This window comes from Furipterus horrens, unplaced genomic scaffold (genome assembly GCF_987537825.1).
Source record: "Furipterus horrens unplaced genomic scaffold, mFurHor1.1.pri manual_scaffold_9, whole genome shotgun sequence".
Taxonomy (NCBI): Eukaryota; Metazoa; Chordata; class Mammalia; order Chiroptera; family Furipteridae; genus Furipterus; species Furipterus horrens.
Genome location: NW_028327179.1, coordinates 19,756,015 through 19,778,713, shown reverse-complemented (window position 1 = coordinate 19,778,713; position 22,699 = coordinate 19,756,015). Strand labels below are relative to the sequence as shown.

Sequence of the window (22,699 nt, the reverse complement as noted above, 5' to 3'; positions counted from 1 at the left end):
TATAAGAATGAAAAGTTTTCCCTAACTTCTTCAGTAATGCATCCAATAATAGCCAGCTTTATAGGAGAGCTCTATGCACTACATAGATGAAGATATTAGTTGTAGATTATTTTTTATAAAGTTTAGTTCTATGACTTTTTATGCTCTGTGACACATAGTTACAAAAAAGTATCCAAGTTTCCCGCAGCTTAAGTAGCAAACCACAATAAAATTTCCTTATTGCACTATCTTGAAAGGAATCTTTCTAAATAAAAAAAAGTTTCACTAGCTCAATATAAAACATTATCATCTGAAAGAAATCTGGAAGGGCATGTTAATACAGACAATGAGAAAAATGCAAATCTAGCACTGTCCCTATGGAAAGTTCAGGTTACAGACTGAGAAGTTAAATAAGAATAACGGGAAAACTGGGCCCACGAAACAGTCTGTGGTGTTAAAACTTGTGAAACATTTTGCTATCACTGTCTGCTTCTTAATGGCAATAGTGAGCTCCAGAAACATTGATTTTACATCTGTATTTATTTTTCCAGCCAATTAACCCAGTCAACTTCAGATTTGTATTCACATTACTCATTTGTCCCTATTGATTTTTGGAACTACCTCTGAATATTTACACTTTTTGTTCCAAAAACTCTGTTTTATCTCCTTAAGAAATCTCCTTAAAGATGTCTGCTTTCTTCTTGTTTGAAGTTAATTATATTTCCCTCTTGGTTTATGCTCTTCACAGAAATACTTAAAATCAAGTTAGGCCCTGTGTAACGCAGCCTCTTTAAAAGCATGTTACTTCCAAGACCCATTGGGCTTGCTGTTGACTAGGGACATTAAATGCCCTGTTCTTTAGGATTTTTAGTATATTAAAAATAAAAAAGCTTTCTATAGTACTTTGAATTCTATTTCCCTGCTTTAAACTCTGGTCAGATCTGCCTATTTGATACTTTTAACTAAATATCCTCTAGAAGATAATTTTATAAACCAATCAAAAGCGTTGTGTGGTAATGGAAAGTGCATAGAATTTGAATCAAATTATTTAGCTTCTCTGAGCCTCAGCCTTCTTGTCTGTAAAATGGGAGCAATTATACTCATCTCAAAATGTTGCAAAGATCAGATATTAAAAAGTAAACATTTTAATAGGGCACTTTGCACACAAATTAATATAAGGTTACTGTTTTTAAAATCATAAGAATTCTGTAATTGAGTCTATGATTTTTTTGAAATTTATTTTTTATTTTTATTCTATTACAGTTGTCCCAGTTTTTCCCCCTTTGCCCTGCTCTGCCCAGCCCAACCCCCACTCCCACAGTCAATCCCCACACTGTTGTCCATGTCGGTGGGTCATTCATAGGTGTTTTTTGACTGATCTTTTCCACTTCATTCCATTATTCATCTATTCCTCCCTCCCCTCCGGTCACTGTCAGTCCGTTCCATGTTTCCATGTCTCTGGTTCTCTTTTGCTTATCAGTTTATTTTGTTCATTAGGGTCCTATTATAAGTGAGATCATATGGTATGTCTTTCCCAATTGGTTTATTTCACTTAGCATAATATTCTCCAGTCTCACCTATGCTGTCACAAATGGTTAAGAGTTCCTTCTTTCTTTCTTCTGTGTAGCATTCCATTCTGTAAGTGTAACAGATTTTTGACCCACTCATCTACTGATGTACAATTTAATCTTTAAAACAAACAGAACACATGCATAGAGTTGTTTTTGCTCACTCTCCTTTCTAGGCAGAGGCTGGCTGAATTTCTCTCAACTAGTTAATGATGGGTCCTGAGTATGTATATATCTAACAACTTTATTTTATTGTTCTCTTTACTCTACTTAGTTTGAGAAGCAGCTTTAACAATTTTGCTATGGTCTGCTCTGTAAGTGAGTTTGTGTTTGGGCAGTGGTTTATCTGACACTTCAAAATTAAATGCCTCTCCAAATTGTTTTGCTGCATGGCTATGCCATACGAGGTATTCTTCTTACAGGTCATCTTAAAAGTTTGTCTCTCTGTCACTCATTCTATTTCCCTCTTTTTAGCAGATTGTATTTGCAAAACCCTTTGCAACAATATCTCCCATTCCACACACCCTCCTTTCAATGTGCCTTTGACATTCCTCCCATTAAAACATGAGTTCTATGTTTCCAATTAGTAATAAACCTGGTGGTGTAATATTATGTGACTTCCGAAGCTAGGTCATAAAAGCAATACAACTGTTGCCTGCTTCTCTTGGGATGCTTGCTCTTGGAACCCACCACTGTGCTGTGAGGATGCCCACACTAGTCCACATTGAGAGACCACAAGGAGAATACACTTACATATTTTCTGGTGGACAGACTAGCTGAGATGGAATTAGAGGAGACATTATGGGCTTATGGAGACATTGTAGGTAAAAAATGAAGGAGCGCCTAGCACTGAGCCTTAGTGCTTTTGAAGTTTGGAGGTTGATTATAGAGCATCAGAGGATCGTAGGAAAGATTGGTCACAAAAGCAGGTAAAAACTCGGCAGTATGGAGAACTATGTAACCACAAGGGAAAATATTTCAAGAGAGGTATCAACTCTGTGGAATTCTCCTGAGAGTCTCAGTAATTGGGGAGAGACAGCTGTTCGGGCATTTGTTTGGGCATGATGAAATCTGAGCCATGGAAAGTCTCTCAATAATCAAAGAATAATTTTTTTCTTAACACAGGTATGTTCTAGTATCTATGCTTTGAAGATAATGTGTCATGAATTATGAATCACAATTAGGCAGAATGTTTGATCAAAGTAAGAATTCTAATTCAGATAAGTCTCAGCCCCTGTATGGCTCTAGCCAACAAAATAATTAAACATGATTTCAATTTTACTTGAACTTCTCAACATTAATGAAGGTCTATGTCATAACTCATAGCCTCATTTCTAAGTCCCTTTTCCTTTCTCTTCTAATTATCTTGAACTCATAGCTGGGGCAGGGCAAGGGGGGGAAATGTGTGGAGGAACTGTGTGGAGGGGGGTGAGAGAGAGAGAGAACACTTGTGTGTTATTGTCTGTCCCCAATATTTTCACCGAATCTTTCCCAGTTACCCATCCTGGACTCTCTCTTTTGTTCCACCTTCCTCCAGGCTCACCACACTGCCTTGTCCCAGTAGTTGCTGAGATTTGTGGTCCTAGTACGAGCCATCTTTGTCCATTCTTGAATGATTAGAAGGCCCAATGACTGCTTTTTTCCAGACCTCCCTTCTGAAGGGAAATGCAAGAAGCCCTTGGAAATTGTATCTTACGCTGATTGTTTTTTCCTTGTGGATAAATTCAAATGAGTCAAATTATCTTCCTTCTTCAATTTAATTTTCCAGGAACGGTGGATGAGGTTTATAGGTCAAACTATTTGACTTTTGGAGGAAGATTCATTTAAATAAGTTTTCCACTGTTAACAATTTTCAAAAGTCAAAAAAAAAAAAAAAAAAACATTTCAGGGGCCTTAAAACATTTACTGCATTTGTGAAAGTTATGATCATTTCAATGGTTGACTCTTGCTCTTTTGGTGTTGTGGTGATTGCTGCTTTGGAGAAGGTTACGTGTTTTCCATAACGCCAATCTCCCCTTGAAATCAGTCTGTCTCATTCCTGCGGCAGTAGGGCAACTCTTTCAAGTTCAACAAGGAGACTAAATCAAATACTCATTGCTACTGTTTCAATAAGTGTATGAAAAACAAAAGCAAGAAAACCAGGCTCACATGGAAAAGATGACTGTGCATACTTGTGCTGTAAAGGTATAAAGTGACACTGATATTCTGTTAAACCTGTTGAGCATTTACTCAGATTCCTTCATCAGCATATTTCCAGGTAGGATAAAACATGAACAAATCATATTGTGGAAACTGTAAATTACTAGAGAAAGAAAACGAGCTAGGCTACACTTTTAGAGCTAAAGTATGCTTATACTGCACACTTCAAAGAGCTCTCCAAGTGAGAAAAATCCTGTAATTTCCGAATACACTCTGCCTATCAACCTTTTTCCTTATTGGTCAAGCAGATTTTAAGCAGAAGAAAATGAGAGCTAGAACTCATGGTTCATTCACTCACTTCCTACGATAGTTTAAATGCTGAGGTGTCCTAAAACTTGGGATAGTCTTTGGAAACTAAGCTGAGGAATTTTTTTCTTGTTTATTCTGGTCCAGTGCAAATATTTGTCTATTGAGACATATATAATACATTAGACTTGTAGACCCACCATCTGCTTGAAGTGAGCCAACACCCACCTGCAAGGAGACGGATACGAGTTGGTATCCTGTTCCTGCCGCCCTGCCGCCCTGGTTTGTTTGAGCTGCCCCACACTAAGATTTCCTGATAAACTTACAAAAGGGTGTGTACATTTTTGCAACCCATAAAGATTACTTTCAGGTCCTCTTCGTGTAATCTTGTGACAGTAATGGGATCAAAAGGAGGCTAAAAAATACCATCGGCTTTGGGCACATGGGTGTATCTATGAATTCTTCATGCTAATGATTTGGGGCAAGGACTAAAATAAATGAATAAATGAAGCCACTCCTGTTTTTCAATGATGACAGCAGGTCTGACTGTCTACGTTAGCAGAAAGAAAGAGATCTTCATCGGTGGAGAGGGCGATGGCTGAGAGGGCACTCTACTCTCAGGGGTTTGTCTTCTTAACTGACCGGAAGTCCTCATTTTAACTGACAAAGACATTTGGTTGACACTTGACCTTAGAGGGCTCCCTGAAATGCTTGCACTTCCTACTTAACAACAAGCTTATAGAACCTGGGGAATGAATCTGTAGTAGAACATTGTTCTTTGAAGCAGCTGCCATTTCTTTTTTCTCTCCTTTTCTTTCTTTCTTTCTTTCTTTTTTTCTTTCTTTCTTCCTTCCTTCCTTCCTTCCTTCCTTCCTTCCTTCCTTCCTTCCTTCCTTCCTTCCTTCCTTCCTTCCTTCCTTCCTTTCTTTCTTTCTTTCTTTCTTTCTTTCTTTCTTTCTTTCTTTCTTCTTTCTTTCTCTCTCTCTCTCCTCTCTCTCTCTCTCTCCTCTCTCTCTCTCCCTCCCTCCCTCCCTTCTTTCCTTTCTTCCTTTCTTTCTTTTTTTTTTGCCATTTCTTTTTGAAGAAGCCCTCCAGAGGACAAAACTTTCAGGGTGATCACCATGTCACCGAAAGTGTCCCCCTGAAGGGCTTGCCTCCATGATTGTTCTTTGGGAAGCCCCTAATACACAATAAAGACAGAAAGATGACTAGTTATTATATTTTAGAGTCTGCAAGTTTTAAAACAAATTACCAAGGAGTTTTTATGAAGGTTTTAGACTGGTATTAACATGCTGGAACCAAGAAAGATGATGGTCTAAGACCCCTGAGGGGATTTATGCAGTTTATGTGTCAAATCTAGTCATGAAAGCAATTAAGCTACACCTGCTCTTTGGAGGCACATTGACTTAGCCTGCAATTTTTCTTAGTATACCAAAAAGTTATATGATTAGTGTAAATAAAATTATTAAGGGTCCCTTAGGATCATTATAATTGGAAAGAGTGACTTCAGTGTGGTACCAGATGCAGGTTTTTAGGTAAACAGACAGTTTTAAGATGCGGTTGAAAGACCACTTATTGTTATACCTGGAATCTCTGAAACTTTAATCTTTCCAGCTCTCCATCATTAAATGTGGAAATACAGGTGAAAGTATTAACCACATATATCTTATGGAGAACAGCAGAAGTTGCTGAAGTAAAAATATACCTAGAGCCAGTCTAACAGAGAGAGACTTTGGGCTGTGGGCAATGTCAAGATGACACTATGTAACTCGGGAAGAGATTTTAGGAAAATTCAGAATGCTCTTATTTTATCAAATAAGAAAAATTCATCATTTCAATCAGAGATTTTATTTTATTTTTTATTTTTAGAGAGAGGGAAAAGGATAAAGAGAGGGAGAGAAACATCACTGTGTGGTTGCCTCTCACTCTTGCCCCCAAATGGGGACCTAACATGCAACCTATTAATGTGCCCTGACTGGGAATTGAACCAGCGACACTTGGCTCGCAGGCCAACACTTAATCCACTGAGCCACAGCAGCCAGCGCTCAATCAGAGATTTTAAATGAGGAGGCGTGTGGAGAATATTTCTCCTCTCCTGGCCCCCACGATTCTCAGGTTGAGCATCACGGTTATCCCGAGTCTCCAAAAGCTGATGGAAGCTTGACCTTTAGTTTGTTAAGGGTAGAGGCTGTCCTTCTTTTATAAAGGACATACTCTGAATATTTTCAGTTCTTGCACAATATAAGTTTTAATTAAATCTTATGGTTTGACAACATGAAACTCTGAAGCAGAACATGGTAGTGAAATGTGCTGACCCCAGAGCCAGACTTTCTGGGTTTGAGTACTGGCTCTGCTAATTAGCGGTGAACTTTTTTAAAAAAAACCAAGTTATTGAACATCTTTAGGCCCAAGCTAATGCATTAGTGAAATGAGGATAACAGTATTTCACACTTATGTGGGACATTAATGAGATAATCCATGCAAGGACCTCAGCACAGTGACTGGAACATGGAAACATCCATCATATATCTGTTTTAATAATAACTAAAAGTACCAAATATAATAATCAGCTCTTTCTTTGGGAATGACTTTTGTTTTTGAACTAAAACCACTGTATTGCTGTAGCTAGTTCATAATCCTGACTAAATTAATTTATTTTATAAAACTCTTGGAGTACTGCAATAATGAGGTGCGTCTGCCTGTGTTTGGGCACCAGATGAAGCCCCATGTCTGGGCACCAGGTGAGGCAGAGTTGCTTCCAATGCATAGGCTTGGTTGTATACTACTCTGTCCAGCAGAGGTTTTGAGACCATGGTGAAGTAAATCTATCCAGGACACTGTATTTTACCTTGGGGGGTAGGGAGGCGGCTGTTCCCTCTAGTGGAGAAAGCACAAGACCTCCGTCCCTCATGGTTTTTACTGAGAAGGGTACGCATGGGAAATACAAGGTCAAAATTCATAAATCATCAATAGCTTTAGGTGCCTGGATTACAGATGACAATAATAGGTTACAAGTGCCAGTACAGAAGGGGCAGTGACCAGTCTGTGACAGGGTCTATCAAACATCTTGACACCACACTGGCATTAGGTGCAAGGTTTCATACATTCTTTGCTAGAGATTGTTTATGCTTAACTAAGAGATAAGAAAAGCAGAGCAAGTTCTAAAGCATAATAAGCATTCTTTAAATCCAATTCTCGTGGAAACCCTCTGAATGGTTTTCGGTTATGTCTCTCATGCAGCCTTCTGTCGAGACTTAAAGACAAGCTGTGGGGGCAACTCAGGCTCATGGCCGGGGTTGCAATTCCCTAAACCACAAGGAGCGGTTCTCCACACAATAACATTTAATTGGGCAGAAAGTTTTTTGGAGGGTGTAACTAGAACCAGACAAATTTACTGTGAGAAATGATTCTTCTGTTCCATCAGGACTACTTTGAAAGTGTGTCATGGGAAGTTTTTCTGTTTATTTATCCATAGAAATCGTGCAAATTGGGGAAGGGAGGGAAAGGCATCTGCATTGGTTTGCTAGAGTTGACATCACAAAATACCACATACAAGGTGACTTAACAACAGAAATGTATTGCCTCGTTGTTCCGGAAGCTAGATCTGAGATCAAGGTGTTGCCAAGACTGGTTCCTTCTCCGGGCGTGAGGGAGAATCTGCTCCGCGCGTCTCACCTAGCTTCTGGTGGTTCTCTGGCAGCCTTTGGCATTTATTGTTTCTTGGTTTCCGCTATCAGGCCTGGATCTTTACCTTCATCTTCATGTGAGGTTCTCTCTCCACATGTCTGTGTCCAAGTTTCCCCTTTTTATGTCATATTAGTACAGGAGCCCACTATACTCTAATATGACCTTCACTGAATGAATCATTTCTTCAATGACTCTATTTCCAAATAAGTTCATATTCTGAGGTGCTGGGGGTTTAGGACTTCAGCCTATGAATCGGGGGAGGGGGATACGATTTAAACTGTAACAGCAGTCTATATCGGAAATAACTCTAAAACACTTTCAGAATTTGCAGTGATCAATACTCTGCAAAAATCCAGTTGCATGTTTATAAAGTTGTAGACAGCAGATTTATTTCATTTCTTATGAAATTATGTTTATAAACTGGTATTCATAAAGTTAATCTCAGAAACCACCAGGAGACTTACACAGGAAATGACGTCCTGCTGTGGCCACTTGCTCAACATTCACAATTTGTTTTGGGAGAGGGAGAGAGTGTGTGTGTGAGTGAGTAGAGACAGATTGCTTTCAAGGGCTTTCCACTTAGCAAAAAACGATAAACATTGCATAAAAAACGATTTTTTAATAAACAGAAAAAAAGATTATCTTTCTTTACTCAGTGAGGACGTCTGTGAATAGGCAGATTGTGTATTATGAACCATTTTCAGTGCAATGTGTTTTAAAGAGTACTACTCTAAACTCTCAAGCAAATCTCTATAAATCTTTGATGTAAATCAGTTTGTTGAAAATTTGAGTTTATCTGAGCTTAGCACAGTACCTTTTTAAACCTAATCTAAAATTTTGAAAAGGTCCACCAAGAAAACCTGACTTATGTTTATATTTTAGAGTTAACCCAATGAACAAGAATCTCTTTAGCCCCTGCAGTATGCCTTACTCTTTACTTTATTCTTGGTTTATATATGGTGGAATACATTCTTGTATCACTCAAGATTCACAGATGCTACATCTGTGTGAAGCCTGACAGCCCTACTAGATGGCTGGGCCATCTCCCACATGATCTTATTACATATTTAATTAAGAATTATAGATCTTACCACTAGGCTATAAAGGTTGCAGGGGAACAATATTGTCTTATTTTTATCTAGTTCATCTTTCAGCCCACTATACCAAACACAATGCCTGGTAAAGATTATAAACAAAATGTTTGAATAATTGGGAAATGATCAATTCTAAACCACTAATTTCATAAAGTGAAGAAATTAGATAGAAACATCAACTACCTTATAGAGTTTGTTAAAGTAGGGTAGAGCGAAAAACTAAATTGGCTACAAAATTATCCTGACTAATGTAACTTATGAAATAATTGTATATATTACATGTGTATATTAAGTATTAGCATATCTATAACCGTACTCATAATTCATTTATATGTAATAAAATACAATCATGTGTATTAAAATACAAAGGCACATACTTAGTAGCATTTTTATACTAATTGAAGAAAAATATTGAATATTTTATTTTACTTATTAGCTCTTAAAACAGCAACTAAATTGACAACTGACCTTTTTTAGTTCATTGCGTTTTCTGCCTCTGCACTGCTGATGCAACAGCAGAATCAGCTATATTTCTTTAGTCTTCATACTTTAAATTATTAAATATGAGAATTCCGATGCACTTTGATGTCTTAGCATTCATTAAAAAAATCAACTTTCAGTCTTTGATCTAAAATTTCAAAAATTAAATATAAGACATTTAATATTTTTTGCACATGGATATCTAGCACTGATACCTAGTTACTGTTCAAGTAACCTTCTTATATCCAAATAGGTTAGTTATTAAGTCTGCTTAAAATGAATGTGACAGTGATCAATAAACCCTGAAAAATACTTCTCTTTTTCTGACTCATGAAAAATTGGAATTAACAAAAAATCTATATATAGACATTGTATATCTATCTCATATTAAATTATACTTTTATACCTCAAGACAATTTAAATTATTTAAATGCAATGAAATCCAATGGGTAGTAAAATTTCTGTCCATCTTAAATACTCTCTTGCTTCTGAGAATTACTCCCAGATGATTATGAGAATATTTTCCATTAAAATACTAGGAATTTTTGTGGTATTTAAAGGAACAGAAGACATGGTACTGATTCTCCTGAGCTTTGTGTGACCAACTGAATTGGTGGTTAGATGTTTGATAATTTCAGAATGGCTGTAATCCTCTCCTCCTAGTTAACTAGAGAAATTTTTCAGTCTGCCAGAGGCAGTTACACTTGTCTTAAAATTATTAAAAGTATTAAATATCTACCCAATAATTAAGAAAAATACATAGTTGAAATGTTAAAAAATATTTTTAATTACTGTAATTAGTTTTTAAATCTATATTTTAATTTAAGGTAAAAAAGAAATAAATGGTTAACTCTGAAATATGCTGTTGAAAGTTCAAATAATAAGTGCACAAAGGTGTATCCATTTGCTCCGGCAACACGCACATTATTTACGATCTACTCTAGCAGGTTCAATACAGTGGAGAATTGGATATAGATTAGATTACATAGTGGAGTGAATGAGAGGTGAAAAAAAAGAAAGACAACCAGTGGAGACACCTCTTATTTAGGTCCTCCTGTCTCTACCCTGACCTAGCGCTCAGCTCATGACGAGCTTTCTTTGCTACCAATGCAGTCAAACTACTACATTGTCATGCTCAGGTTTTGACATTTATTAAAATATAATCTTACCTTTTACTGTATAAGAGTATTGCAAACACAAGTAGGAGGATAAATGGTAATGGGAAAGTACAATAAAAATGAACTATTCAAAAACATCTAAGGAGTAATGTTACAGAATCCGTATAGCACATTTAATATTAGTCCGATAACCAGAAGGTTGTCTTCGTGACATTTGACCTCTTTGAGGTAATCCCTTATAACTCTGATTGAATAAGTTTTAATGCTCTCTTCATGTTTTCTATCACTGAAATAAAAATAAATATATATTATTCTATTAGTAAATGAGAAGTATCAAATATTACACTCTTTTACCCCTGAATATAAAATTGGCCTACTTAAATCAATTGCTATGAAAATATGGGAATTTACCTACAACATTAAAGAATATTGCTTTCTTGATCCTCATCTGAACACTTGACACTGTATATAGTTTCTTTTAACACACACACAAACACCCAAGAATATTATGTTAAAGGTATACATATAGATATGTATATTTAGATCTGATTAATAAACTTTCTACATGTTAAAATAAAAAATATTATAAGAGGGTTTTGAGCGAGCATCTATATTTTTAACTGAACATTTTGTATTTGTATCACTGGATCTGACATGCATAGTTATCTTATTAAATATGGTTGACAGTGAATGTTGTAAAATATTAGATTAAGCCCTGGCTGGGTGGCTCAGTTGGTTGGAGCATCATCCCACCCACCAAAAGGTTACGAGTTTGATTCCTGGTCAGGGCAAATACCTAGTTTGCATGTTTGATCCCCATTTGGGTGCGTACAGGAAGCAACTGATCCATGTTTCGCTCTCACATCTATGTCTCTCTCTCTCTCCTTCTCTCTCTAAAAATCAATACATATATCCTCAAGTGAGGATTAAAGAAAAGATGTTGAAGTACCCCAGAAATTCTGATTTTGAAGGGAACTAAAGGTTTGCACTTTAAAGCCTACCATCCCCCTACTCCAGTGATTGTGATTTGCCGATAGCACTGTTTGAGGGAAGGTGCTGATGTAGGGCTTCATTGACTGTTCTAACAGTCAAGTGTCCACTACTACTGTAGTTCAAGATAATTTGTGAATACTTACATATTGGTAAATCCTGAGGTTCATATGTATATAGTCTATTAGAGTATCTTCCAGTTATATCAGCTCTGACTGTTAACGAAGGATCTGCGAAGAAAAAATAATTCAGTAATGCATTATCTAAAGTGTTCTTAAAATCATTCTTGCCTCAGAATTGAAAACAAATAAATGTTAGACAAACTTATAATGAGTTACCCTGATTTTTATTTTATTTTAATGTGTCACAGTTTCTTGTCAATGCAGTTTAGGGAACTTTACTGAAAGTTAATTGGGATATTGTTTTAATGGCATCATTTAGTTTACAAATATTTAAATTTACATATTATAAGTATAGTGAATTTTAATTGTAGAACTAATAAGAGCTGTTGCTGACTGGGTTAGAAATGACTTCCCTTGAACTAGGTTTTAAAATAAAGAAAAGTAAGAATGCTATCCATTTTGCAAATCGAATGGAATGAGATTATACACATACCCACAAACATGATTCTAGGCACATATTGTCCATCGGGTGATAAATTTTTATCTGTGGTCTCATGCTATGAAGAGGAGAAATATTGTTATTGGATTGGATTGTGTTTGACAGTCAATTTTGCACAAGGTTTTCATAAATTGTATATTTTTCCTTTTTACAATTTCACATAATATTCTATAACCACCAATACCTTATAGCTCTTTTTGTATTAAAAACAGAAAAAGGGGATTTAAATTTTCCAATGAATCATAATATCAAGAAAATATTGTAGAAAATACCATGAGATTCAGCATGATGAAATTATTCTGAGCCATTTTTTGTATTTCTTCATTTTGAGCAAACACTTTTTTGAGTGCTGTGGGAGAAAAACGTAAAGAGTGCCAGTCAGTTTTTTTTTTTTTTTTTTTTTGCCAGTCAGTTTTAAGGATAAAGACAGCTTCAGTATAAAGAACATAGCAAAGTAAAACTAGTATTTTCCATTTACATCTGTACCTTGGATGTAAGCAGTGCACTGGCCCAATGACCCTTGTCTCTCCCTGGGAAGCAATGATGGACAGTCTGTCCATGAAGACCTCAGGGGGTAATCCCATTAATGAAGTTGAATTTTATAATTTCATGTAACTGGTTAAAACAGCAAGTTCAACAAGTTTTCCCACCTTTTTAAAAATTTTATTTATTTATTTTTTTGGTGGGAGGAAGAAAGAAATAAAATTCTAAAGAACATATAAATATATTCAATGGCTTCCTAACAGTAACTGTAGTCTTTAAGCACCTGAACAAAATGATGGTATGGCAGTTGTCTTTTTAATTTTTAAATGGGATTTGCTGAGTGCTACGTTACCAATTTTTATCAGGTCACTTCTTCTAGTTCTTTTGGAAATGCAATAAGATCTAAGGAGCTAAAGTTACCTTGGCAGTATTGACAGTCCTCCAAGTGATGAATAACCATCAATGGCTTGTTACTAAACAGAGAGATTGTGGAGTTAACTGATTAACTCTGAGTCAAATGTACAGTGAAATTAGATGTCAAGTGTTCATACTTTCAACAAGACTTAAAGTAAAAATACTGATATTATTGACAAATCATAGCAATGTAGCCCGTAGTAGTATTGCTCAAAACACACCCCAGAATTTAGAGCATCATTGGGTAGCTCAGTGAAAATGGAAATTCTTAGGCTCCATCCCAGGCCCACTAAGAATCTCTACGGTGGGGTTCCAGGAATCTGTAGCTTAACATGCTCACCAGGTCATTTCTATGTACACTTTAGTACAGTTATAAAAATAAAATCTATTCTGTATTGAGAGATAAAAAGGTATTATTAATAAGATGTTAATTTCCAATGAACACCTGGTATAAGAGTTCAGGAGAGTAGAGTGAAAATTTTAATTTAGTTTGGGTTTTTTTTTTTTTTTTTTAGTTTTCACAAAAATTCTATTAATATTTGACTATGTGACAACTCATTATATACAAATAATCTCAGAGAGACTTCCCTCTTTATACATTTTTCAGTTTTATTTTGATTTTAACTATGAAAAAAACTTTTTGTGGTAGCTAGTGACTTTCCTGCTTGTTAGAATAAGAAAATACGATATTAACTATAATGAAGGAAAAAGGAATTATGACTTGGATATATAGGATGTTTTTTTTTTAAATTTGAAAAGATGCTGGGTACAAAAAGAGATAGACTAATGTATGCGCATTAAGCATAAATCTTTTAAAAACAATGCACAATCATGTGAAATACTTGTCGTTGAATAAAAATATTTTTAAAATTTATTCTCAGACGTGTTAAATAACAAACTTTGAATTGTTATTAATTTTATTTAATCCACAAACTTTGAATATAAGTAAATTTTAGGTAAAAATAAATCCTACAACTCACCTTTAAGCTTTATGGCAGATAGAAAGCTAGCCATTTGCCAACAACTTCAAACTTATTGCTGACAAAGCAGACTAGAAAGCCTATGAATGAAATATAATCCCTGCTTTTCAAGAAAACACTAAGAATATTTATTGGTATTTTTTAGAGGCACGTATAGAACTTAGTTCTTTCGATTACATAGCCCTCCTCTGCCGAATTTAGGTAGGTATAGATGTCCTGAGACAGAACAGCTCAGCACCGTGAGCCATTCTAATTTCTTCCCAGCACCTGCCCGACAGCTGGAAACAAGGACAGATAGGTGGAGGGAAAGACATTGATGTAACTCTTGGAAAACTAATTTCCACATCGGATTTCTGGGCAATACGAGTCCAAGGGAAAATTGATCAAGACCACAGAAATCTCAGTCTTAACAGTTCAGCTATGAATAGGTTGTCCAGGTATTCAAACCAAGACACCATTTCATTTCAGGAAAAGCAGAGAAGTATTTCCGGTGGACATTGAAGTAGAAACAGTCTTTTTAAAAGAGGGCTCTTTCCAGCAAAGAAGCAAGTTGTAAATTTTTGCAGTTTTGTAGGCTGTGGAGTCTTATTCATAACTATTCAACTCTGCCAGGATTGCACCAAACAGCCACAGAAAATAGGTAACAAAATGAGTGTGGCTGTGTTACAGTGAATCTAAATTTAGAGTCCTGAAACTTGAATATTATATAAGTTTCATGTGTCCAAAATACTCACTTTCTTTTGATTAAAAAAACTTTTTAAAAGTAAAAGTCATTGTTAGTTTATAGGTCAGATAAAATCAGGTGGTCCCTGGTCTAAAATCTCATGGACTAGCCGACCAGATTGTGATAAACTTGAGTTGAAAGAAAAAGTAAAAATTTTTTATAGCTGTACTCCTGAGATTCTCTACAAGCAGACCCTTCCAAGCCCAGTTTATCAGCATCATTTGGTGAATAATCTTTTAAGGTTCTACTTTTTTTCTTTTAAAATGAGTTACAAATTCAAATGGTTTAAAATCCAAAAGGCAAAAGGTAGAAATATTTCCTCTCACTCCTGCCTTCCAGAAGTAAACAATGCTACCATTTCTTATGTGTCCTTCCAGAGGTTTATGTATATAAATAGCATATGCATGTGTTTATGTGTGCATATATTTCTATAAATGTATATGACTTTGTTTATGCACATGAATATGTCAATGTCGATATCCATATGCATGCCCATGTGTATGTATATATTTCTTAGTTTTTTAAAAATATAAATATCAGCACACTAATCATATGTATTTCCATTTTGCCTTTTTAATAAGTTTCTCAGCTTCATTCCCAAAGATTAAGTAAGTCAGTAAGGACAAAAATTGTGTCACTTGGGCGATGAGCCTAGAACAGTGCCTGGCACAAAGCAGTGGCCACTCAGTAAGTATTTGATTGGTCATGAGTATGGATTAAAAAAAAATTCTCTGAATTGTTCTGTTCAGAGAGGCTTGGGAACTGCTATTCTAAACAAGTTTCCTATGTAAGCCGGTATAATGCCTAATGACCAGTATTGCTTTTTATATGGCTTATATTAAAAACTTGCTTGCTAATTAAGAAATTAATGTTGTTATTAAACATTCTAATGGCAACTCTTAGTCAAAAAAGCATACAATAGTAGAGCAAACAATTGCAGTATCCTTTCAGAAGCTAACTTGCTAGTCATTTTTGGGTCTTCTGTGAAGAGGTATTTATGTGATCTGTCAAAATTAACTGAGAGATATGTTACCTTCTTTGAATATGGAAGAGACCTTCTTCATAAGTCTGTACCCAAGTGATATCATCTCCCCATCCTGAAACAGAAGAGAAATCATGCACTAACTTAGGATCACAGAATAGCTCTGAAACAGGCATGTGACAAGCAGATATCTATTTATAGATACTTAAGCTACCAAGCAGTCGCTTGACATATGGTAGAGAGGATATATAATTATAACTAGATATGAAGAGGTGGTACCCTTTCAGATTATAGTGCTGAGATTTTGTGACTGTGTTTCAACCCTCAAGGTCCATAGCCTTGAAGCCAATAAGTGCTCTATAAAATGCTGTTATTAGTGATTATTGAAAAGACATTTCTGGGCTAATGAAACCTCTGGTTTCAGAACGAAGAGCAGAAAATAACAGTCTTTGCATACTTTGTAAGTCTGTTGGGAATACTTCGGATCATACTATACAGTGCCCTTGTATCTTGAGTGCCAAGAGATGTTGACTTCTAAGTTATTATATATCATGACAAAAGGAATTCCAAATTTTGCTTTGGAAAATATTCTAGTGTTTCATGTTTGAGAAACACAATAAAACACAGGTGTCTGGAAGCACCCAGAAGAGTGAAGGAGAGGGAAACAGAAAGCAATCAGTAGAGAGAGACCCACTATCTTTTAAGAAAGTGATACGGGTAGCTGGAAAGGTATATTAGAGATTAAAGAGTAAAATCAGTGAGTAGAATGCCCAAAAAATGTTCAGAAATACTGTAGAGTATTTTTAGGAAATGTCTCAGTTTACAGATAAGGAAGATTAAACTAATTTGAAATCAGAAATATTTGTATGTTAGTTTAGACCCAGATTTTCTTGTATGTTTAACATGTCACACTGCAGTTCCTGGTTTTGATATTATGGCTAAAAGATGGCCAGAAATTGTAAGCAGAATTATAAAACAAGATAAACACATTTCCAGGGTTTTTGCTTTTTGGTTTGTTTTTGATTTGTAAACTTTTTGGTAACAACTGTATTAAAATATAATTCACATAAAAATACAATTCATTGAAAGTGTACACTTTTTTGTATATACACAGTTATGCAATCATCACTATAATGATCAATTCTAGAACATTTTCATCACTTCAAAAAGAAACTCTGTACCCTTTAGCTATCACCCCCTAATCCCTTCTTCTCCACCAGCCCTGAGAAACACCTAATCTACTTGCTGTTCCTGGATATTTCATATAAATGGAATCATGCAATATGTGGTCTTTTGTGACTGGATGCTTTTCCTTAATATAATGTTTTCAAGGTTTATCTGTATCGTGGCATGTATCAGCACTTTGTTCCTTTCTATGACCAAATATTATTCCATTGTATGGATGTATCACACTTTATTTCCCCGTTCATCAATTGATGCACATTGAGGTTGTTTCTGCTTTTTGGCTTTTATGAATAATGCTATTATGAACATTAATATACAACCTTTGGTGTAGACACATTTTAAATTTCTCTTGAGTTATCTATTCGGCACAGAATTGCTGAGTCCCATGGTATCTACTATTAGTCATTTGAGGAACTGCCAGACTTTTATCCAAGTGGTTGCACTATTTTGCACTCTTACCAACAGTGTTATTGATTTGTTTTTGCCTGATCTTAGTGTCTTAACATTGGAAGACATGTTATGTTAGTTTCATAATCTATCTGTAATAATCCTGAAAGATTTTCTTTACAACTCTGCTTGAACACATGTAGTAACTTTACATAATATTCTGTATTAAAGAAGAGTTATTCTATGGCCATCATCAACAAATCAACAAACAACAAATGCTGGCGTGGATGTGGAGAAACGGGAACCCTACTGCACTGTTGGTGGGAATGCAGACTGGTGCAGCCACTATGGAGAACAGTATGGAATTACCTCAAAAGATTAAAAATGGAACTGCCTTTTGAACCAGCGATCCCACTACTAGGATTATACCCGAAGAATCTTGAAACACCAATTCAAAAGAACTTATGCACCCCTATGTTCATTGCAGTACTGTTTACAATAGCTAAGTGCTGGAAACAGCCTAGGTGACCGTCTGTAGATGAGTGGATCAAAAAACTGTGGTACATTTACACAATGGAATACTATGTAGCAGAAAGAAAGAAGGAACTCCTGCCATTTGCAACAACATGGATGGAACTAGAGAGAATTATGCTTAGTGAAATAAGCCAGGCAAAGAAAGAAAAATACCATATATTACCTAATACAGGAAACTAAAGAACAACACAAACAAAAGAACTAAATAGAACAAGGAGCAGAATAGCAGTCAATGGGGAGGAGGGGGGAGGGAGAGAAGGGGGATAAGTAAGGGAGGGGTTTAGTCAAGGAACGTGTATGAATGACTCATGGATACGGACAAAGGGGAGGGATATGATTGTGGGAGAAGGGGTGGGCTGGGGGGGGAGCAATGGGGGAAAAATGGGACAACTGTAATTGAAAAACCAAAATTTAAAACAAATAAATAAATTAAAAAAAAAGAAAGAAGAAGAGTTATTCTAGGAACAGCCAGTGAGACTGGTCTTCTACTTAGTATTTCTGTTCTGTTGTAAATATCATTCAATGCTGGAATTTCAGCAATGGGAGGAATTCCTATTCTCTACTCCTGTTCAATTTAGTCCCACAAAGATTAGAGGAACATCTACTGCATGCTTTTCTGCTCTAGCACTGGGTATGTAAAGGTAAGATAACATGGTTGCTGCTCTCAAACAATTAATTGTAGGGGAGCCATATTGTATTATAATTATTTGTTATAGATAATACCTTATCTCATAATCACAACAAACCAAAGGTGATACAGAGTTTGAACTCTCTTCAGGGTCTTTGTTCATTACCACAATTCTATTTCCAGCTATGCCTGCTTGTCTTCTGAGATTTTATTTATTCATACAATATATACTTATTGAGTACCTACTAGTGATATATGCCAGACACTGGGTTGGGTGCTGGGCAGTTCTTTTGGTTCAAAAAACAGTTAGGATTTTGGGGTCACTTTTTATTTTTTTGAAACTTTTATTACCTTTTCCCAATAATCTTTTTCTTCTTTCTAACATATTCTTTACTTCACTCTTTGATATTGCCCCCTGTTCTAAGGGACCCCATTTGTGACTCTGTACACTGTACCCAAACTCTTTCCTCTCACCCCTACCTTTAATCCTTGTTCCTACTGAGCCTCATTCTCCCTTATTTCCTACATGCTAATGGACGGTAAAAGGCTTAACCAAATGTGGGCCAGTTCTTAGTGATGGAGTTCCCAGCTGATATCAGTCATCTTCCCTATTAAAATAGTTTTTAAATAACTGAAATAGCAGACTCATCAACTTGTTTAAAATTTACCATGTATGTTGAATATATGTCTCATGAAATTCACGAAACATTTTAAAACAGACCTTTGAAAATGAATACACAGAATGTTGGTGATTTATTGTACAGTTGTAACATTCTGTTTAACTCAGTCCTGGAGGGTCTTAAAGGGCAAAGATAAGCTTAGCATTCACTCTTTAATACTACTGAGCTCATTGTTTTATAACTATTGTGATTATATAGGGAGATAGATAATAAATTATACTTTGGAAAATATTTTCTTTTAATTTAGTTCTTTCTAAAAACTTACTTGTCTTTTTGGTTTCTAGTTTCTGTGGTTTTAAACTGAAGTAGAATGAATTAACTTGGCTGCACTTTGATGGGCAATTGGCTGGTACTCAATACAGCAGTTAAGAAATGAACAAACTTCGAAAGTCAATATTTTAGGATTTGAAATTATTCTATAATTGGTCTTCATTTGTTTGCTCCATTCATATACTATTCCAAGTAGTGGTCCAGTGTTTTGTGGTTTATACTACTAATATTAAATTAGCTATGTGGATATAAATGATTTTGTTCCCATTTCTGTTACCTGGAGATGTAGGAACTGATTTTGAGAGTTTTCTCCTTAAACTGTTTCTTTACAGATGAAGATGAATATGTTTCTTAGGCCAAAGGAAAGCAGTAGTACAAAATAGAAATGTTTTCTAAACATGTAGCCAACAATAGATCTAGATTATAATGTCAAAAACCACTGCAGCTTTTTTCTGGAGTCAATATAGCAAACATTTGGTTAACCAAAATTCATAGAGGGCAGGATAAAATATAATCTTCTGGAGGCAGGATAAAATATAATTTTCTGGAGATTTTTGTATAGGATAATTCCAAATTTTTTTTTGCTTGAATAGAGGACAGGGCATTGGAGCAGATTTTGAGGATCTTAATTGTTTTTAGGACTTCACTATGACACATGAATTAATATTATTTTCCAGGACTCTGGCTACCAAAGTTACAAGCAACCAAACCAATTCACCACTATTTCTATAAAAGCTATAGCAAATTGTTATCATTTTTCAGATGATTTGTTTTACTCTTAAAAATCAACTGATCCTTTCTGGATTTTGTTTTTGCCTATTTCAAAGTGGTAAATAACAAAATGTTACAGTTGAGGTTGCTTTATAAGTAGTCTGTGGGTAAGAGACTAGGAATTTTTAAACAATCAAAATGGCTGAGTTTAGAAACTAAAATAAGATTCTAGTACCTCTTGAGAGTGTCTGAGGAGGCCTCTTTTCTTTTTTGATTGCAATAGCAAGGTTGGAAGAAACTGCGACCAGTAAGAGGCAGAGGGCTGAAGCTGAGTGGAGCATCACGTGTTCCTGAGAATCCCTCAGAAGCTAGATGATAGAAAATAATTTTTAGAATCCAGTAGGTGACTTCAAGCTGTCATTTAAGATTCAGACCCCACCTATGCTAGCCATTTGCTCTGCTTGTGTGAGTTGACATGGCATAATTTCTTATAACTTTCATTCACATGTTAAGTTGAAAAATATTTTTAGAATGCAATCAACTTAACAAATGTCCACGTGGTGAAAAGCCACATTCCAGGCATCCTGGGAGCATTACAATGAAGTTGAAAGAAAACTGGACTCAGGCTCAAAGCTCACTTCTGACTGCATTTTCGTACTCACAGCACTGTAGTGAAACTCAAAAAAGATTGGGTTTATTAAAGGTCTTTCAACTCCGTAAAGTGCAATGCAAAGGTGACTTGTGGCATGCATAAATATTCTTTTGATTCTTTTTGATCTGATAGATTAAAACGACATTTTAATTATATGCCAAGATAATAAGATTAGGCATGACTGAATGTTGCTTACAATAGAATTCAGAGTTAAAAAGCAGAATACGGAGTATTCTTGTTTTTCAAGTTCTCTCTAGTCATTCTTCATTCTCATTCTTCCATCAGTTACTCAGCCTCTTGCCCTTCAGTTTACAACCAGCTTTTTACAAAGTGAAGTTTATTGTCACGTTGCTATAAATTAAATGTACCTGTAAAGAAGAACAGATTTGCTGCGTCTGTAGCTCGCTCTTGATTTGCTAGAATTCAAGTAGATTTTCAAGTCAATGTACTGTGCCTTGTACTCTGCATGTTAAAATATAATCAAAAGTCTACAGCTGGATCTGAGCTGGACTTAAACCAGTTCACAAATATCTTGTATGAAGTGTTTAATGCTTCTGAGATGTTGTTCAGTTACAGTATTTGTAGCACATAAAACCCTTGTGAAAAACAGTCAACATATGCAATTTTGAAATCACCACAAAATATGAAATAAATACACAGCAATATTTCATGTTTATTGAAAATTCCTTCGAAGCCGTTTTCTTGTTGACTTATATTATTTAGTAGTGAATTCCCCATCAAAATAGGGAACGATCGTGCTGTGGTTCTGCTCAAACACTAATATGGGTGTATGTAACTGTACTAGGCATTGTGAGAAATTGAAAGATCAGTAAAACAAATGCACCTTAAAATACCTTACTCTTTGACACTGGAAACAAGCTCATTATGTTTATAGCCACAGTAGTCACGGAGTCGGCCTGCGAGCTAAGTGTCGCTGGTTCGATCTTCCAGTCAGGGCACATCAGAGAAGGAAAACTCTGACTCCAAAAAACCTCTGCTGCCTTGCGGCATACCTCTTCAGGGGAAAGGCTAAGGGAGTAAACCCCGACAGAAAATCCGGAGCCGGAGTCCCTAAGGCGGTTTGACGTTGTAGTCAACACCGGCAACTCCTGCGGCGCACCTGAAGCCAAGCTGTATTGACTCCGTCTTTCCCTTGGACCCTTCAGCTGCGAAGAGAGGGGGGGTCTGCTGCATGGGCAACAGCAGACCCTCCATATCACCCTGTCCAGGCTCTGTAGCTTCAGCTTCACTGGAGAGGACACTCCAGCGTCATCGCAAGATGTCGATTCAACACGGGAGGAGACAGATACCGTGTCACTCCCGAGTCGGACTGCACAGCCATTCTCGGCGGTGCAGATAGACTCTTAAGAAGCTACACCATCGTCTCTCGAGACAGACGGCTGCCGACGACGAGTCATGGAGAGAAAAACTTGGTGCTGGGGAAGTTTCTTGACTGTAGTTTTCTCCAGGCACTTCCTCATTCTTCTCTTTACAGCACCTGTTGTTTATCCCTTCAGTCCCACTCTGGATTGAAAAGGGTTGCCTCTCCAGCTCAGCCCTATTTAAATGATTTCCCTTCCTAATCTGAAATGAACCCATTTTTGAATTTATGTGTCTTTAATTACTGAAAAACCCTGTTAAGAAATAGCCATGGTGCCTGACAGGAACATCAAATCCAATTCCTATAAGTTATTAATTCCATAAAGCATTCAGACTGCCATCTTTTACCTTGAGGACTGGTCATCCTGTACCCTAAACACTGAAATAAAGACCGGGTAGGTTTTAGTAGGGGGTAGAGAGAGGTGAATCTGGAACACGGAGTCCAATGAGGGGAGGGGAGTCTCTGTCATGTTGAAAACTGCAGCAGAGAAATCGAAGCAGCCATGGAAGCAAGGTCTTGATCCAGTGACTTCTAGAAAGTCTATGATTGAATTACAGGAGGATCGAAAAGCCTGAAATTGCATTTAAAATTATATGTGACTCAGTTCATTTTCCTGGGGAAATGCCTTAAGATCTGCCTTAAGGTTCTTCCAGGGTCTTCGTTAGGAGGCAGAATTAGGAAAGTTAATCTGGAGGAAGCATCAGAA

General features: G+C 36.2%; 1 protein-coding gene across 1 annotated transcript; it reads right to left on the bottom strand.

The window, feature by feature from the left end:
- Positions 1 to 10,544: 10,544 nt before the first annotated feature.
- On the bottom strand, positions 10,545 to 20,320 carry AGR3 (anterior gradient 3, protein disulphide isomerase family member). The gene is made up of 7 exons (XM_090287815.1): positions 20,196 to 20,320; positions 15,617 to 15,680; positions 12,886 to 12,938; positions 12,255 to 12,331; positions 11,977 to 12,040; positions 11,508 to 11,591; positions 10,545 to 10,657 (listed from the first exon to the last, which is right to left on the bottom strand). Exons 1-7 carry the CDS (start codon positions 20,299 to 20,301, stop codon positions 10,608 to 10,610), a joined length of 498 nt encoding a protein of 165 aa, XP_090143941.1. The 5' UTR covers positions 20,302 to 20,320; the 3' UTR covers positions 10,545 to 10,607.
- Between the last annotated feature and the right edge of the window lie 2,379 nt (positions 20,321 to 22,699).

Coding starts and splice junctions, on each gene's coding strand:
- AGR3 (XM_090287815.1), bottom strand. CDS start 20,301: ATGCTCCACTCAGCTTCAGCCCTCTGCCTCTTACTGGTCGCAGTTTCT. Junction 15,681..20,195: donor TCCTCAGACACTCTCAAGAG/GTACTAGAATCT, acceptor CTTCTGTTTCAG/GATGGGGAGATGATATCACT. Junction 12,939..15,616: donor CTCTTCCATATTCAAAGAAG/GTAACATATCTC, acceptor CTCTCTGTTTAG/TAACAAGCCATTGATGGTTA.